This window comes from Pinus tabuliformis, chromosome Q, assembly GCF_031772625.1.
Source record: "Pinus tabuliformis cultivar Carrire ecotype Pingquan chromosome Q, CPIR1, whole genome shotgun sequence".
NCBI classification, from domain to species: Eukaryota; Viridiplantae; Streptophyta; class Pinopsida; order Pinales; family Pinaceae; genus Pinus; species Pinus tabuliformis.
Genome location: NC_142296.1, coordinates 311999041 through 312019436, shown reverse-complemented (window position 1 = coordinate 312019436; position 20396 = coordinate 311999041). Strand labels below are relative to the sequence as shown.

The following is a 20396-nucleotide window of genomic DNA, read 5'->3' as shown; positions in this document are numbered from 1 at the left end:
AACACCAACATAATGAATTTATAGTTAGTAAAAAGGAACAATTTTTTAAATAATAATTAGTGAAATGCGACCGCTTTTAAAGGGAAAAAAAGAAAGAAAAATATTCTATCTGAAAAAGGTCACCCTTGGTTTGAAATGACAAAGGCAAGAAACCAAATGACAAAGGCAATTTCTTGATGTATGTTTTTCTTATCACCATTTTATTGGAATACTTGCAAAGAACACCTTATTATAAAGTCCTGTATTATGGCATTTTCTTAAAGGTATGTTTGCTCATTACCTCCAAAGAAAAGCAGTCATATGTCTGGAATAACAAATTACGTTGACGGTTGCACAGTAACTGCATGACAAAAAGGCACTCGTGCGCATTTATTTCATTGCTTGCAGGATAACAATTGTATCCACCGTCCTATGTCGAATCCAAAAAAAGAATTGAAACTTAGGTCGTCTGTAGGACCCTTCATATTTCATCTTTTAACTCCTGAATATGTTATAACAGTGGATATGCTACAACCACTTGGAAAACACTAGCATTTAATCATAAAATCCTAAATTGGCTAACCAACAATGCTGCTGTCAAAGCCCTAACGATCTTCATGGCAGCAGTTACATTTACAAATTCTTAAGCAGTACTAGTAAGATCAAAAAATGTCCAAAATATCTGTTTACATGGACATAGCATTGGGTTAAAGCAAAACCATCACTACCACGTGGACAACTCAAGTCTATACTACAGGGAAAAGTCTCAGGCACGAAGAGCATGGTCATTTGTGATAACTCGCAAATATTGTTCATCTCAACAACAACAAAAAATTCTCTCAAGAATTTCAAGGGATCCTCGTTTTTTCCAGCACTTGATCACCTAAAGCACCTGGTCTGTTCCAATATACATCCGTTTCTATGATAATGTGGAAGAGGGCCGGCTACGTTAAACTAAATCCCATTAAGTTCAACGAATAGCCATGGTGAACTAAACGAAATTTAGTTAAACGTGCCTCTGGCTGAAGAAATCCAGCTTCAGGGAACTAAACAAGTGCAAATCGCTTGCACTCTTGACTACATCTTCAAGGCTGTTGGACAAGTCATCTTGCCATACACATTATATACTTGGGAAAGGTAAGGGCTAACGGTCCCTTGCTGAACATGCTGCAATAGGGACGACACAATCTTCAGGAGCACCTCTGCATCAACTGAATAACTTAAGTGTATAGTCGGTGGTACTGATAACCACACATTCTCAGCTGGTTGGATGAATGGAGCAGAGGGTTCGTTGCACAGTCGAGCTATTGATTGATCTGTCCCCCACTTCTTCTACTTCAATGGAGAGCAGATCAGCACGGCATAAGAGGGCCCAAGCAGATGCCATACACTTTTTTGAGTAGCGAAGGAAAATGATAATGAACAGATTGGACAATTGTGATCGAGTGTCAAACTTTATCCAACTCCACATTGTTGGAAGCCCACAATACTCTAAAAAAATGCAAGGACTGCTTGGAAGCATCAAGATGCACCTTCATTTTCTGAAAGAATGGCAATCTTCCCACACTGCTCGCAGATTAAATACAATTTGAGATGAGGAAAGCATTCAATACAAATGTGTATTTATGCTGAAATGACAATTTAAAAGTGTAAAGTTTCCTTGCTCTCTCACTTAACTATAAATACTTGACTTCTCAAAGACGAACAGGCAAGCCATAATTCTGAAATGATCTGATCTCTCCCCCACGACCAGCAGTGACTATTACTAATCCCCATGCCACAGCTGCAGAAGCTCCAGATTGGCCTTGGATGGTATTACCAAGATGAGTCTTCAGAGTGTCATAGTGAGAAGAAGTACTATTTGATCGGCTCTGTTTTCTTGTTGGAGGAAGCTTCTCCTCAGGCCATGTTGCTGAGCCTTTAGACGAGCTATCAGAGAAAAAAACTTTCGAATTTAGATCATCTGGGTTTCCAGGAGATTCAGGGAAAGCCATAAAAGATGACAGACGTGAATCCGAGATACAAGCTGAATATCTAGAAAGATCATCTTGGCCATCCCTATCTACCATATTCTGTGAACCACATGAATGTGATACTTGAGAAATATAATGCAAAGGAGTCTCTGATTCCTGCCCCTCACCAGCTTCTCTTGAAAGAAGACCATTCTGATATCCAACATCCTTACCTCCCTGCAATGAAAGCAAATTGTGCCTCTGACCAAGCATAAATTCAGGTGAATTCCAAACTCGAGGCTGAAGCTTCATACCAGACCAAGGAATTGCAACTGAAACACCCTGTGATAGAAAGTGTTCATGTGACCAAGAGGACTTTTCATGCCTTGCACCAGAACCACGAGGGCTCTCATGATTCCAAATATAAACACGTGAATCTTCACTAGCACAAACAAAATGTTGCCCATTCGGTGCAAATGAGGCAGAAATTTGACTGCAGGTGTTCCGAAAACCTGCAAAAGAAATTCCAGTACAAGTTCAGGCCAATGAGCAGGGAGAGAGGAAAGGTTATATTTCTGAAGGATTAGAATCTCACAGCATAAAGCATAATTAAAGACCTTAACTAATGTTACCTTACATAATTAATTATTACATTAGATTTAATCATATAGAATTCTAATTGCTGGACTGGTACAGAATTCCTGTATTCATATAATGGATATGATATGTCTCCATTGTTCAGGCGAAGTTAAAACACAACACTAACATAGAAGAGATATAATATGTGCTTGACTACAATTGGGTGTGGTGTACGTATTCATAAAGCTAGGACCATCACTATTACATGTCTGAAATACCTTCATTGTACAGCTGGGAAAAATTAATAAGGTGTCATCCTGTCAGTAGCATTATCCCTTTCATCAAGAAAAAATTACTACTTTTTCCTCCTTAGTGACAAAACTATTCTTAAATTAATTCACTTGAGAGAATATTTGCAAGAAATTGAAATTTCACTGCCTTTAAAGCTCAAAAATTCTATAGGGTTTGTCATGAAACTATGTTACTGTTTATGGTTTTATTCCCCACATCAGTGTTTAAGTAGATACTTTAGCTAATATAGGAAGGATAGTATGGGCGCGGCTTTCTTCTAGTCAAAGCGACTTCACATTATTTCAATATCAGGCTTTCTTCTAGTCAAAGCGACTTCACATTATTTCAATATCAGGCTTTCTTCTAGTCAAAGCGACTTCACATAAACGTGATTTGTTTGTGCTAAAATCAACAGATGCAGAATATCATAACCGGGATTGGTTGTGTGCTAGAACCTAGGTAGTCCCAATTGAATTGTTAATTAATAATAAAGTTGGCATTGAATTGTTTTTTACTCAAAACCATCGCTTTGTGTTGATCAATAGTAACAATCTGTATAATTTATGTTTTATTGCAATTGGTTTTTTTAAGTGAATGTGTCCAGCTACCTCCTCGTATAAGATTCATATAATAGAAGGAAACACAATTTTTTCAAATAAAAAATTATTTACTACCTTTATATTTGCAAACAAGCTCAGAACCATCATAAACTCGAACTCGTGAATCTGCAGACGTTATCAATACTTTCTGAGAAGCTCCTCCTGGTGCAAACTGAAGGAACAAAAACACACATTACTCACAAAGAACTAATTCCAAAAGAGTCGAGTAAAACAAGCAACAATGTGATTTCCATTCACTGCCTGATCCTCACCTGAAAACCAGTAATCTTCTTTCCAGAAGACTTTTTCCTCTTACTACACACATTCAGTTGATTTTCCAACTGTAGCTTGTTACCTGGTCCACAAGATAGTTTCCATCAGTTATTAACCAACCAAAGGCTATACAAATTCAAAAATGTGAAGTTAAAATATGAACCAAATATTCTAGTTATAAACGATGGAGGTTGACATCCAACCATGCAGAAGTATACTTTATAAAGGGATCGATCATGCAGGGTAAAAAAAATATAAAATCAGAAGAATTCTTGAATTTGAAAAGACACAGAATTTTGGTCCTTACAAAACTAGGTAGAACCATCACTCGATAGGAAATAGGCGATTCATTTATTCTTAGGTTCAATTTTCCTAAAAAAAATGTAAATTAACCGTTCCCAAAAAGAAAACATGGAAGGAAAATAGAAGCAACAATCGATAAAAAAAAATGGCTTCCATAAATGTATATACTAAATCGACTTCGTTGACTATCACAAAAAATTACCATGTCAGAACTTATCCAAAAATTCGAAAAAAGGGCATCTGGTTCCAAGGGCTGGCTCTGGTATACAATTAAGCAACATATTATGCACATGATGTTAAGTTGCACAAAACGCTGAAACGTCTAGAAGTTTCAGAAATGGGGACGGCCCGAAACGCTACCCCAGGAAAATGAAAACGCACCGAAACGTCATATAGATATATATATATATATATATATATATATATAGTTAATATTAAATAACACATTACTTTCCAAGAAAAGAAAGAACGAGACGTATAAATGACATTTTAGAAGTAAATCCAAATTTATATTAACTCTAACATATGATTACATGATGCAAATATCCAAAATTAGCCTTTATAGATGAGGCTTTACATCCAAGGCAGCTCCAAAATCAGCCTTTATATACGAGGCTATATGTGCTAAAACTGAAATAAAAAGTGAGCTAATCCTCATCAGCAAAGATAGAACAAGATGGTTGTTCAATAGAAGAGGCAACTCTACTAGTACTTCCAGTGCGCACCACACCACTGTCACAAATATCAAGAGCAGAAAGAGAGCTCTAAATCTGGACATTTGGGTGTTAGAAGGGGCTCACGCCCTTCTTCACCCCTTAAGCTGGCCAAAAAAGGTTAAAAAAAAAAAAAAAAAACCACCTTTCTGCTGCCAGAAACATGACCTGTAGCGGCTGAAATGCCGCCGGCCATACCGTACGGCGTTTCAAAATCACGAAACACCATAGAGTACAGCCAATGGTGTTTCAGCCCCGTTTCAAGGCCTTTTCAGCATTCAGGGCAGTCTCCGGTACCGGAACACCACCTTTTTAGGCATTTCCTGCAACATGTAATATTTTCTAATTTTAATGAAAAATTGAAAAACGATAACTGTTGAGTACTTTGTGTTTATATTCAGCACTCTAAAACTGTTTGTAGAGATGCACATTCTGCATTACACACCACAAACTACAAACTACACTAATAACATGGGCAATTGCCTGTGGAGTCCAGAAAGGAAAAAGGAAAAACAGTAAACAAACAAACAAACAAAACTCTAGGCCCAGTATGGTTTTAATTGTAATTCTTAAAGTCAATATAAATTGTATTTTACTTTCATCAACTTCATTTTTAACATTAAAAGCTGAAGGTGGAACTCCCATCCCAAGCATCCAGTTAAGTCAAAATACCAATCAACCAGCCCATATAAAATTGTATCACGTGTTTGATCATGATGCTGGATTCCTAACGAAAATATTGTTAATCGGACAACAAAAATTCCCATGTGTATATGCAAGAAGCAAAATGAACAGAACAAGGGCTTCTCGTAAAACATTTGAGTAGTATCTATGCTCATGGCCTATAAATCCTAGAGAACAATGATCTCTAAGGAGCGTTAGATGTTAAACATCGAATAGGCTGAATAATTATAACCATTCTTATCTGGCTCAGCCTAAATCTGACCAGTTTTCAAAATTTAGTGTACTTTTTTTAATTTTTTAATAGTTTTTATTTCTTGAGTTCTGAATCGAGTCTTCCGATTAAACAAGCAAGGAATTCCCTTTACTAGTCAGAAGTTAAGAGCAGTTTAGTACCCATTATCAGGAGCTTTATCCTGAGTAGAGCAGGGATTTATATGCTCAAAATCAATCCTAAGTACTGGAGTACAAATGTGTAAGATCAATAGTGTACCGACCAGGTTGATTTATTCAACATTTTGGCCACACCAAGATCAGACACTGTATCCAATCAACAAAAATGTATGCTTGGCATACAATGTTGTCATACATTATTTTATTTTTTTAATAAAATTTTATTTACCTACCAAAAAATGAATTTTCATCATTCCATTTCCTCTCATCTACCACAAAAAATCTTCAATATATGCTCAGAAGTTCCACTCGTATTGCAAAAACATATTGACAACTTTTGTGAAATACAGGAAGCTATGCATTTGCCATGAGATCTACTGAACTCTACACATACGTCTCAGGCAACGTGCATTATTAATGGAAGAAATTCCTTGAGGTGATTGGTTTGCAGGATAGCCCATGCATACAATTCAGACCAGGTCCTGACACCTGCCTTATTTCATAATTGTTACAAACAGAAGCTTGCAGTAGTTGACATGTTGTATTGGTTATGAACTTACGAAGCCTGCAAATGAAGAGGCCTAGATGCAAATTTGGAAGTAAGAACGTCTAGTTCTAGTTAATTTCCTTTGTTATGTAACCATTGAAAGACAATCCCACTTCCATCATCCCATTCCAGCTTAGGGATACAATTACATCATGAAGTTTAGATATATACTTCTGTGTTAATGTGTTTGAGCCTTGTGCATCTCTGACTGCTTTGCATTGCTACCCGTCTATCCTTCTGCACCGCTAACTTTTTTAGAGTTGAGCAATGACAAATCGACCACCAGAAAATAACATAATTTAAGTTGGGTATCAATCCCATGTCTTTTAAAGCAAATATTCGGGAAAATGCAACCCAGGCGTTTATAAAGTACAAAAAATAACTTGAACAATCTGAACATTAAGAGCTTGCCACCAAGAGGTCTCTTAAAGTAAAGGTAAAGCTGAAATTCAATAAATACCTTAACCACCTATAAATGCACAGAAGTGTTATTTTATTAGCACAAGAGAGCTATAGCCCCTATTAGATATGGCGTAAACAGGATAGCAAATTTCTGATGATGGCCTCACCTATATATATATATATATATACTAGACCCGTTATGTGGGCCTTGTATCCATCTGTACATATTGCAAGAAGTATAAGTAAAATGTTTAATGTCTGTAGATACTCCAGCTTAGGCAATATCATAATCTCCAAAGAAACTAAACACACATGTGCACACACAAATTATTTAACTGCAAAATGCATGTGGATGTGCTGTGAGCCACAGAAGGAGAAAAATCATATGCCTTGACATATTCTCTGCTTTTACAGGTATGGATTTATATTTTTGTCATTTGTATCCCATGTTTTAGTTGCAAAAAATTAAAATCACCATGTGATCTCTCTAACAGTCTTACCCTTTCCTGGCACTAGCTAAGTAATAGAAAACACATCCACTACCTTTTGGCCTACTCATTTTAGACACCTGGTATTCACATAAAGCAGTCATACTACTGCAGTGAAGCATGGAGGTGAAATGGTTGCAAGTTGCAAGTGTTATTTACAATATGATATATCTCAATTTGAAAATTGTATATCTTTTCTCAAACTGTAAACTTCAAAGATGACTTCTGCAGGTGCACAGAAAAGCAGGAACAAATTAAAATAGATCACTATTCTTAAAATATTAGCCATCCACATTGGCTCTATTTTTTAAGCAATATTGGTAATGATAACAGCTATATAAATGTGCATACTCTAAGAGCAGGAAAACAGTGACAGGCTACAACCCAATAGTCCACTTTTCTGTTTCTTAAAGAAAGGGTCAGCCCTACCTGTACAGAAGAAAACATTAAAAGAAGTTATCCCACCAAGGGCATCGTGTGAAAGATACTATCCCAAAATGGTAATTATGATTAATAGTAATTTATAATTCCTGACCTGTCGGTAAACTATGTGATACACATGGAAGCTTGCAGCAGTGATCACCTTCAAAGTTCAGTTATTAGTTCATAACATCTGCTTAAGGGAAAAAAATTGTTGGACCACAAACATTTTCTTAAGAGAAAACACCTGGTTCCAATTTATTTTTTGTGTTCAACAACCATTGGAATTATAATCGTGATTACTGATCCTTCATTATAAATTATTTGCATTTGAACACCACAAAATGCTCATTTGATTGAGCCTTGTTCAGGGTTGAAAAAATTGATATCGCCTTTTCTGTTCTGTACTCTTATCCTTGTCTACCTTTAACTTTTCATACTTGATCCATAAAGATCATTCGCTACTTTAAAATCAACAACAGAAACAAGAGAGAACACTTCCAAAATTATTTATATCATAAACCACTCACACAAGCATGCAGCCTCATTTATGGAATCACTCCTATGGCAGTCACTAAATGCAGCGGAAACTACTAGTTATGGCCTTGGGAATTAAATACATATATGATAAGAATCCAATGCTCAGAAGAAATTTGACATTGATATTTGTTGCAACTTGCTTTGAAGGAATCTATACCCCACTAACTCTACATAAAGTCAAACTTGGATGCTTCTAATAACAAAATTACCACTACATACATGCCAACAACAAGGAGGCCACACAGTGGTCAGCCAAAGTCTTTTGATGCTTTGTGGATTTTCAAATGGCTTCTGCCTCTTTTCCAAGTCGTTTTTGTTTCATTAATGGACCACAAACAGTTTCTTAAGAGAAAACACCTGGTTCCAATTTATTTTTGTGTTCTACAACCATTGGAATTGTAATTGTGATTACTGATCCCTCATATTTATAAATTAATTGCATTTGAACCCCATAAAATACTCATTTGATTGAGCCTTGTTCAGGATTCAAAAAATTGATATCATCTTTTCTGTTCTGTACTCTCTTATCCTTGTCTGTCTTTAACTTTTCAGGCTCAATCTATAAAGATCATTCGCTACTTTGAAATCAACCATAAAAGAAGATAAAATCAACAACAGAAACAAGAGAGAACACTTCCAAAGTTTATCATAAGCCACTCACACAAGCATGCAACCTCATTTTATGGAATCACTCCTATGGCAGTCACACTATATGCAGTGGAAACTACTAGTTATGGCCTTGAGAATTAAATATGTATATGATAAGATTCCAATGCTCTGAAGAAATTTGGCATTGATATTTGTTACAACTTGCTTTGAAGGAATCTATACCCCACTAACTCTACATAAAGTCAAACCTGGATTGTAATAACAAAATTACCTCTACATACATGTCAACAATGAGGAGGCCACACATTGGTCAGCTGAAGTCTTTTGCTGCTTTGTGGATTTTCAAATGGATTCTGCCTCTTTCCCAAGTGGTTCTTGTTTCAAGGCTTTGTGACATTAGCATCAAGTCTCTCATCACGACTATCATGAGGGTAATGAGTTTGTTCTTCGGCCAGCATCTCACATCACAAACCTTTTCTATTCACTAGGAGCACTATAATAGTTAATTAAATAAGGGTGTTCCCTCTTGCCAACCTTGTTTGGTATTTCTGTTCATAAGCTAAAGGCACACCTCAAAGAGCGCACACATGCAGATGACAGTTGTATTTTTACATTTTGTGCCAACTACTCTTCTATTGCTCACAGATGATGTACACCTGTTGGCCTCCCCTCCTAAGGGCTATAGGATCAACTTGATGCCCTAGCCATCAGCAAGACTAAAGTCATGATTTACTATGTGTCCATGAATACTCTGTCAAATTTCCACTTCTACAAAAGGAGTGAGATAGAAATCACCATAGCCAATAATTATTTAAGGGTCCAATTCACTGTTGTCACAGTGAGATTCAATTTGTACCCTGTTGCTTATGTTGTACAAGGACTATTCCTGCCCTTAAAACCAACATGTCCAACATTTCAGGAACTTGGCAGCCCTCAAAACATCTCATAGTAGGAACTCCATCAAGGACTTAAGAAACAATCCCACTGTACCCGCATCCTTCCTTCCTTGCCAAATTCAGTTAATTTTTTGCAACCATTCCCAAATACCTCAATTTATTAGGTGCACTCCTCAAAACATATCAAAAATAGTAGGAACTCCATCAAGGACTTTAGAAACAATCATTGTACTCACCTTCTTCCTTGCCAAATTCAACAAATTTTTGGGAACCATTCCCACATACCTCAATTTGCCAGGCTACTCTAAGAGATCACCATAGCATATACTTATTTGAGGGTCCAATCCACTGTTGTCACAATCAGACTCAATTTGAACCTGCTGCTTATGTTGTACAAGAATTATTCCTACCATTAAAACCAACATGTCCAACATTTCAAGGACTTTGGCACTCCTTGAAACATCTCAAAAGTAGTAGGAACTCCATTAAGGACTTAAGAAACAAACCCATTGTACCCACCTCCTTCCTTGCCAAATTCAACAATTTTTTGGGAACCATTCCCACAGACCTCAATTTGTTGGGACACTGCTCAAAACATCCCAAAAGTAGTAGGAACTCTATTAAGGACTTACAAAACAATCCGATTGTACCCACCTTCCTTGCCAAATTCAACAATTTTTGGGGAACCATTCCCACATACCTCAATTTGTTGGGGTCACTCCTTGAGACATCTCAAAAGTAGTAGGAACTCCATCAAGGACTTGAGAAACAATCCCATTGTACCCACCTCCTTCCTTGCCAAATTCAACAATTTTTTTATAACCATTCCCACATACCTCACTTTGGTACGGTACTCTAAGCCAGTCCCCATGCTAAACCCTTTATGGTGATGTTTAAAATAGGAAAAAATAAAATATAAAATAAGATCTTTTAATGCATGCCCTAATCATCCCAAAATTTAAAACCTAAGATAAAACATGACCAACCTTGAATTTTTTGTCAAATTTTCATTTCATTTTTGCACAAACCATGTACCACTCTCAAAGCCACCATCCATTTAAGCCATCTCACACTATGTGTATTTGAACCAACATTTGTTGCCGGAGTAGACGATTTTGCTTGGGGAATCAACTAGCAAGATGTTTACCAGTGTGATTGTAGGTCAACAACCTAAACACAGCAAACAGTTTGGTGTTTGAAGGGACAAATTTCCAAGTGTTGCTTGTTTATTACAGATTTTGTTGGATAAGTCAGTGGTTTCCAAAGTACTGAAGTTTGCACTGTGGGTTTGCATATTTTCTTCCTTGTACTTTTTCCAAATTATCAGAACACCAAACTATCGTGTTGTAATTTTGTAAGTTGTGTTTTGGATTATGATATTTTAATATTTTGTAATTTTGAGTTGTGTTTTTTGGATTATGATATTTTGATTTTGTAATTGGTTTGGAACTTGCTTAATTCTAAAAATTGATAGTTATGTAGTAAACTAGTTCCATTTCATCGTTCTTGTTTTTTGTGAATAATTTATATATTTTTAAATTATATTATAAATTTATATGATGATGATAATAATGATGATGATGATGATGATGATTAACATACACTGAGACCATAGTTTGTTATCAGACCTTCAAAAAGGTAAGAAATATGTGGCTAAGGGGATCAAATCTCTTGAGGTGCAAACCTCTTTAAGAGTGCAAAACTTCCCTGCCTTCGCCACTCACCCCCCATTCTGAAAACTTGTGCAACACAAACTGTTGCCCAACCCTAACTTAGCAAGCAGTATGGATCTCCATGTGCATTTTGAGGGATTTTTTGTTAAGACACATCTCTTCAACATGATCCCTCAAGTTGATTGTTCTCTTAGGAGCTAAGATATAGGATCCTGGGTTGCTACCTGCTGAATAAGCTCGTATAAAGCAAGTATAGCCCCTCATATTATTGCATATGAAATGCTACAAGCAAAGGGTCCCATAGGGCCTTAGCAGGTTATGTTTAGTGCCAATACCCTCTGGTGGGAGAGCATCTTCAAATTTATCTTCTTTGTTCACAAGATACAAACCATGGTAAATTCAGCTGCAAGACACAAGAAATACCCCTAGTTAGACCTTTGCAAATTGCTCCTAAATCAAGATTTCAACTAATAACCCCCTAGCACAAAAATGATGTTGGTTCTCTGAAGCCTCCTCACTTATCCAGTGCATTTGCATGTGTCATGACACTGCCCCCTTTCCACTATTATTTGTCAAACCTAATCACCTTTCATTCAAAACAAAAATCAACAAAGTTATAACAAAGATATCTATTAACAATACATAAAGGTCACATGGATCTCACATCCCTAGGATTGGCCCTAAGATGGCCTTCTACTTGGCAAGCTTTCTACTATTGAGAGACAACACTATTGTCCAGCCCTAGTCCACCTAACACCATTGACCACATGGCCTCAAGTTCCCGCTCAACAAGTTCAAAATTTGTTCTCATTAGCATCAGGTTGAGCCTAGCCATTGTATAAATGTATTCCACAAGAGGGATATGTTTGCTCCGCCATCTGCAAGAGTTGAAGTTTACAAAGCATTTCATTTTCAAGTGCTCTATCTATTACAAAATATGTGGGAGTTATCACTTTCTATTTCGTGACTCTGGAGCATCCCTCTCCTCTTGCTATTTTGATCAAAATAGTGGTAATTGACCGAGGGATAATGTTGCAAGAAACATCCATATCTAGCCTATGGGGTTGACTATGTCTTCTTTTTAGCACTTGAAAGTGCTAAGCACCATGCGGATCCCTAGAATTGGGCTGTGCAAATTCATTGCAATTGTGTACAGACTCTTGCTCAAGGGCCAAACAACCCATCTATACGAGGACATTGAGAAATATCCATTCATGTAGTAGGCCCACTCGAATGTCTAATCCAAGCACCAAAACTCATATTACTAGATTCTTTACATCCTCCTTAAATGTTATATAAGTTTCTACATGTTGTTTCTGAGCTGCTCCCGACATCACCCAACCAAGCCCCTATCGACCTTGAGCACTTCCCTGGCAACATCATCAAGTCGTATGTCCATGCCTACTTAGTGATTAATGTGGCAATATATACTTCTTCTGCAATCTCTGTCTTTTTCATCTCTTACTAATGATACAGTAACTCTTTCCTTTGTTTTATTACCTTGTCACTTGCATCTTTTAATTTTTAGCTTTGTTTCCAAGCTGCTCCCAACATCACCCAACCAAGCCCCTATCAACCTTGATCACTTCCCTGGTAACATCATCAAGTCGTATGTCCATGCTTACTGAGTGATTAATGTGGCAATATATACTTCTTCTGTAATCTTTGTTTTTTTCATCTCTTCCTAATGATATACATTAACTCTTTCCTTTGTTTTATTACCTTGCCACTTGCATCTTTTAATTTTTAGCTTTTTGGAGTAGCCCTTTGCACTCCCACCATTTATCATCAATAATTGCACTTCATAGTACCATTAACCTACCCCCTTTTGGCCATTTCAGAACATTAATAATGTAACCCATTATCTTATCTTATTACATTAAAAAATTTCATCTACCGTACTAACATGTCAACATAATTCTACCCATTACAATTGTTTTAAACTTTTGAAAAATACAAATAGAACTTACAACACGATATACCAAGACTCTCACTGATAATTGACCTGATCTACTAAATACTGACAGTGATAGCAATGAACCATGAATGTCAATCATTGAGACATCTTAGCTCTTAAGCAAATGCTTCTTTTTTTCTCTCTTTTTTCCTACAAGCCATCTAAATGGAAGGTCCTCAAAAAGCCACATCTTCCTCGCATTCTCTGCCAAAGAAGTTCCCTTCTGTACTAATCCCATTACAAAAAAAACTAAAAATTGTTCAAGCATGTGGGGCTTTCATGCCCCAACACATGAAATATCATGTACACGCCTATGAACATCATATGATGCCTAAATCACCTGGTTCAAGTTTGAGTTCAAGTCCAAGAAAAGTTCGACACATAAAATTTTGGTAATAAAATTCAGCTTTAAGTTCAACAGACTATAATATTTAGATATTATAAGGTTCATGTCATAAAGTTTAATAAACTCATCCTATTTCTTGTAACTTAGTCAATAGTGAGTATCTCAGCTCAAGAGAAGTTGAGATATTGTCTGTGTTTGTTTCACCTTCGTATGAATCATTATGTTCCAATCATATTGGGAAACTTGTCTCACCATTCCCCACCTGCCAGCTTCCAAACCACCTAATCCTTTTAATATTAAAAGTCATTTCCTTAAACTAGTTTTACATGGTTGTCGACTATCACTAATAACAACTTTTCAAGTCTCAAATTTCTGGCATGGTACAAAGGGAGAATGTGTGATTCTCATGCCAACCTCGTCACAAAGTCATCAAAAAGACGCATAACTATGCTGTTTGATTAGAGAAGAAAAATAATACCAATATTAATTGATTAGAAATGAATGGTTATAACTTTTTCTAAAGGTAATGAACTGTTGTGGATGTTTATGCATATGCCACTATGGGAGATGGGTGCAGGTGAGATATTACCCTTCTGTAGCAGAATGGCATAAATTATAAATGCATTACATCCATTAGTTACAATCTACTAAATTAGAAAAGATCCTGTAAGGTGTTATAGCCAATTAGACATCCATTTATTGTAACATAAGTTGGGTGCTGTAGTAGGAAGAAGAATGGATAATTATGAATCACAACATTAAACACAAAGCCCTTTAATGCCCCACCCAGCTCATTCAATTCAAAAATAACCATTTCCCAACTTCTTTGAAAATTACCCATGTTTCCAAAGAAGCATACCTGATGTATTATAGAAGCGGCAACTTCCCTTGATAGATCCAACTAGTCCTCCCTGCTTTACCAGTAGAGTTTGGAGTAAAAAGTTCAGGATCACTTATTACCATTCTAATCTTAACCACAATCATTTGGTCCACATGATATACTAGGAAATATAATAAGAAAGAGAAAAAAAGCACCGGACCTGTCCATCGGGAGTGTAACATACTGCAGTGACCATTTCGCGCAGATCACTCCAGTCAACAACCTGACGGTCTGGAATACTCCAAATTCGGGCTTTTCCATCCAATGAGCCACTTATGAAGTATCTCTCATCAACAGGATTGAACTGTATACAGGTCACTGCCTCCCATGTGAAAACCATATATAATAATTAGGAAAATGAATAATGAACAGCAAGCATCAGCAAGAGACTAGTTTTCAACAGAAAAAAATTTCAAAAATATCGCTAGAACTGCAAATAGCCACAGAGACACAACTGTAAATAACCCCATATTTTCAATATTCTGATCGTTTAAAAGACAAAGAACTCAACATATTGGTCACTGGAGGAGGGGGCATATCTGTTGCAAAAAAGGAAGTAGCAAGGAAAGTGTATAAATTTGGGTTCAAAATCTTTGATCTTACCAATATCATTATGAGAGAACACCTTTAGACAACCTTCATGTCCCAGTTTCCATAGTCGAACTGTTTTATCCATTGAAGACGAAAGCAAATACTGCCAGACAATCCAAAATAAAATGTTAAGCAGAAATCTCTCTAAAGCAATCAGCAACACACACCAAGTAAACTAAAATGCTCCCTATCCTAGCATTCGTTCACTTCATAAATTCTCAACCCAAACAGATTATACGTCCATTACATATAAGGACGGGCATTCATATTATGAGCCAAGACACACCTACTGGAAGAAGGGCAAGTAACGGGATTTGGACGGAATACACATTATTAACAGAACCCTTAAGCCACAACATTTCAATAATTTCTGCTCACTAGAATGACAAATTTTAATTTTCATGGTTCCAAAAATATGTGCAAAAAGGCTTTACAGCTACTTCAAACAAAACGAAAATCTGTATACATCACAAAACAAGACCACTAGAGTATGCCTTATGAACCATAAGACTGCCTATAAAAATCTAGGCATGCTATACATCAATTTGACATGTCCCACCCGTAGCCAAAAGTTTCAATATTGGGATCATAAAATTCCTCCCAGAAGCAAATTAGTCCTATCAGAAGGTTGTCCTGAAATACGGCAGCCACGGAAAATCCTTTAAGAGCTAAAGTATCAAATGTATGGCATTACAAGTGTCCTTTCATGTTGAAAATCCTTTGTTAGACAGCAAGATTTTGTTACAGGAATTATCTTTCAAGAAAACAGCAATCCATATGAATCAAACGAAGAAATTAGGAAAAGACACGAAATAGGAACAAACAGCTCTTCCATCCATTATATCGTGTTCAATAAAATGGATATATAAACTCGTAGTCGACGCTGATATCCAGTCCGAATCCAACTGACCTGTGATGGGGACCATGAAAGATCAAATACATCAAGAAGGTGACCATGAAAAGAACACACTGGCTCTTCTGAAAGCTGGAAAACCTTATTAGGTAAAACTATACAGTCTGAGTTTGAACTCTTTTTGCTGCCTATGATCTTCCCTCTTTTCATTTTGTTTGCATGGTCTTCAATACTTAAGGGGACTAGCTCTTGCAAACCATTCATGGAAAAGTAAGCACTAGAAGCATATAAATCTGGTGTATCAGCCCCAAACGTTCTCATTGATTCAATCACTTCTCGTACATGAATGACACAATCCTGACCGGCACTGGCTAGATAACGCCCATCCAAACTGAACTTCATCGTCCAAATAGAGCCCTCGTGGGCTTCAATCTCTTGACCCATGTAAAGAGCTGTAAACTCCTTATAACGTTTCCTATAGTGGCGCACTTTAGTCCACTGAGGCTTCCCCCAAGGGACATCAAAGGAACCAGATCTTCGCCTACTTCTCTCAGAATCATAGTTACTTTGATCCTCTTTAGGCCGCCTCATTGAATAGGCAGCAGATTTTAGGGCTTTCAGCCAGCTTCTCCTTTTGCTGCTTGAAATCTCTGCATCATGATGATGTACTCCGTTACAATCTGCTTGGGCCACCCCACTTTCCCTGCGCATGAGTTCTTGCACAAGAGGAGAGAGCCCCAGCGACCTTTCAAACTCATCCATAGTTAGCTGTCTATCTGTTCCAACTTCTCTAAGCTTGTTCCATAGACCATCTTGCCCCAACTCGTCTACAACAAACTCCTTGCCACTGTCTAAGTTCTTAATTTTGCACATGCATTCCCAAGTGCCATCTGAACGGGAGAAAATGGTGCCCCCGAATTCTCCATTATCCTCGCCCACATCTGGGGTACCATTGCTTGAGCTACTAGACCTGACCGAACCCTCTCTCAAACCGATATTAACAACATTTTTACAGTGCGTCTTCCTGCCACTCGATCCTGCAGTTCTTAATACGGCCCCGCTATTCTCTCTGAGCCTTTCAATTCCATTTGGAATGTTTGCAGTTTCCGTAGAACAAGTTGATTCAGCAGATGTGGAATTCACCTGATTCCCAAGCTCGCTGGGATTAGCCAAACCCATCCGCACAAGAAACCGCTGCCGCCTTTCTTGAATACTACTGGGCGCTCTTTTCCAAATCTCGTACTTAGACCTCGCATCGGCATTTCTGCACCCCGTCTCATTATCTGCAGCCTCTGATCCTGAATCTGAAGGTGATAACATTTCCTCCAGACTCTCAAAAAACTGCTCGTCCTCCTCGTCGCCCGAGCAATCCATTACTATTTTCTGAGATTACTCAGAAATTCAGCTAAATCATCGATACTTTTTCCTAAAGGCATCAAGGACAAAATAGGCTTAGAAACCCCTAACTTTCCTTATTTTCAATTCTGAAAGAATCCATAGACGATACCAAATCAGACTCTACACGGTAACAACCCAACAAAATAGTTACGCGGACCGATTTTAGCAGAACCCTGGTTCCGAAAACCTCTCAGCAGAGCAAAGACATCTTCTTCTTCAGAGCTCTTCACCAAATTCGTCAAAGAAAAGGGGCACAAATTCGTCAACGAAACGAGGCACAAAGTTCCCATAAAACGCTTCTTTCAAAGCCCGAGTTTGACCGAGACCTCTTCAGGGGAAAAACCCGAAGATGAAAATGACCTCAGGCCACCGAAACACCAACTCTTTATAGTAGTCGTAACTCATTTTCTCACCTGAAATCCAACCTCGGGACCCCAAGCTTTGATCTTTAGGCCGATGCAAATTCGATCTCCGAACCGCATAGCGGCAAACTCGTAGCCGTTATTTCCCATCTTCAACCCCCGCTGCTCCAATTTTTTGGGCCACAAACAAATTCGACCTCAATGCCGCAATTAAAAGCTTCAATCGTCGCAGCTTTAAGCTTAAATACTTTATCTTCATCATCGGATGCTCGAACATGTTCAAATTAGCGAAATAATCTCATAAATTTCTTAAACGGCCAAAATTCTGACCGATCTCCCACCCGGTCGATCTTCATCGACCATGCAGAAAATCGCAAAACACACCACCAAAAGACCAGCAATCTTGATTTTACATAAAAGCTCAGAATGAACCTCGAGATTTGGGCAAAATAACACACACGAGCGAAGCACGAACGGGCCCAAAGATCAAGATTTGGTCTGTAAATACCTCCAAGCAGAAAAACTTCAATTCAAGGCCGGAATCCCACGTCCCTCCAATTCTCGGTTACCTCGATCGATCCAATGGTTCTCCCCGATAATATCCCACCGCTGATCTTCATCTATTCCTCGGCCTTCGCTCTGCTCGTCCATCGCATTTACTCACTCGGTTGAAATTTAGAAACTTATCCCTTTGTTGCTCCGCATCATGGGTGAAACGCGTGCATGTGGCACCGTAATAAATTCCGCTTTACCGCTCGACGAGGTCAATATAATTGTAATTATTGGTAAAGATGGATCGGGGTTAAATTTTATCCGGGGGCTGGTCACTGTTCACGTCGGATAATCTGGGCGACCGCCTGGCCGCCGGTAATTGTGAACTGTACAGGGGCGCAGAGCTCCGCCGCACACCGACAGCTGCCTTCCGCCGCCCCGGTTTAATTGCATTGAATGGAAACAAGTCAGAGGAGGCTGTGTTTGTTGGTTTCCTTACCTATTTTTATTTAATCCAGAGCAAAGGGTTGACGACTGGGAAAGAGGCTGAGGGTGGTGATCCATTTACTTTTTTCAGGGCCGCTCGCCGTGTTTCTCTTTGACGTCAACTGACGATAAATAGACATGACGATGGAATAGACCATTCATCCTTTGTTTGCGTATTTAGTTATATATGGTCCTCCCTGCTTCAATGGAATGTATATTATCTGTACATATTAACACTACCAACACTCGCACTTTCCAACGAAACCCTTGCGTATGCTCAAGTACACAAAGGTTTAAATTTTTCGGTTTAAATTTTTCATGGGCATTGAGGTAGGAGGAAGGTTAAATATTTTAAGATATTATATATAGAACCAAATTAAATAAGTATGGAAAGTTTTGGGAGTATAATATTTGGAAAATATATATATATAATAGAATTATATGTAAATTTTGTATTAAGAAAAATTAAAATATATAAATAGTTTAATCAAAATTAGTTAATATGAATTAAAAATAAGAAAGAAAAATTGGAATGGAAAGTATAAAAATAATTTTAAAAATAAGATTTAGAGAAAGAAAGATATCCAAAAATTTAAAAATTGTTGAAAAGTTATATACAAAAATTTGCTGTTAATATAAGTCAAAATAAGACAGAAAATTTGGAATTGAAAATATACTAAATAATCGGAATAAGAGGATATAGAGAAAGAAAGATGCACAAAAATTTAAAAATTGTTGAAAAGTCACATACAAGAATTTTGAATGAAAGGAAATTGGAGAAAAAAACATAAATGAAAACAACTCCAACATACATGGCCATAGCAAACTACAATACTACTTAGAGCTTAACATTAGGTGGTGTGAAAAACATGTAACAACACAAATAATGACCAACTTCCACTAGTTGAGATGTGAAGTAGAAATATGGGAACAAGCTAACGAGTTGTAGCAGAAGAGGTTATGTCAAAACTTAGGAATGGGGAGGTAAAAGCTAAGCAACACTTCCCCTAGAAGAGGTTATGTCAAAACTTGGAGTTGAGTCAAAGGGGCAACCAGCGATTAATGTATAAAAAAGAGGGTCAAACTCAGTGGAGTAGACTAATTTCTTGATTTTGATCCTAATATCATGCCACTAGCTCTAGTTATCATAATTTTGTGCTTTATTGTCTTGGAAAATGATACATAAAATGTAAATTTCTTATCATTTATGGCCCTTTAGTGTCATAGATTTTTTAATAACATATATCTATCATAATTGAATACAACATTAGCTACCAACATTATTGTAATAGAATCATCCCTTTAACAATCTTTGAGCTTAATAATAAAAATGAAAGATTACAATTCATAAATGAACAAAAACTATCATTTCATAAGGTCTCTAACATTACCTAATTTCTTGTTAATTAAAAAAATTGAGGTACATATCTACATCATCTTCCCCACCATGAACACTTTCATTCTCTTGTTATTTAGCTAATTCATCTCAATAATTACATGGTGTTATTAGATTATTCATCGTGATAATTATATGGGGTTACTTGTCTGCATCTTCCTCCCCATTGTGACCACTTTCATCCTTGGATTGTTATTGTGACCACTTTCATCTTTTGGTTGCTATTGTGACAACTTTCATCCTTTTGGTTGTTTAGGTGTTTGATGTCAATAATTATTGAGAGTTTTAAAGATGGAG

The 20396-nt window shown here is 37.2% G+C and overlaps 1 protein-coding gene across 1 annotated transcript; it reads right to left on the bottom strand.

Moving 5' to 3' along the window:
- Positions 1-429: 429 nt before the first annotated feature.
- On the bottom strand, positions 430-18467 carry LOC149219456 (uncharacterized). The gene is made up of 7 exons (XM_089384371.1): positions 16023-18467; positions 15125-15215; positions 14682-14839; positions 14501-14552; positions 3673-3755; positions 3476-3572; positions 430-2443 (listed from the first exon to the last, which is right to left on the bottom strand). The coding sequence occupies exons 1-7, from the start codon at positions 17337-17339 to the stop codon at positions 1674-1676; spliced, it is 2568 nt and encodes an 855-aa protein (XP_089240497.1). The 5' UTR covers positions 17340-18467; the 3' UTR covers positions 430-1673.
- Positions 18468-20396: the final 1929 nt, after the last annotated feature.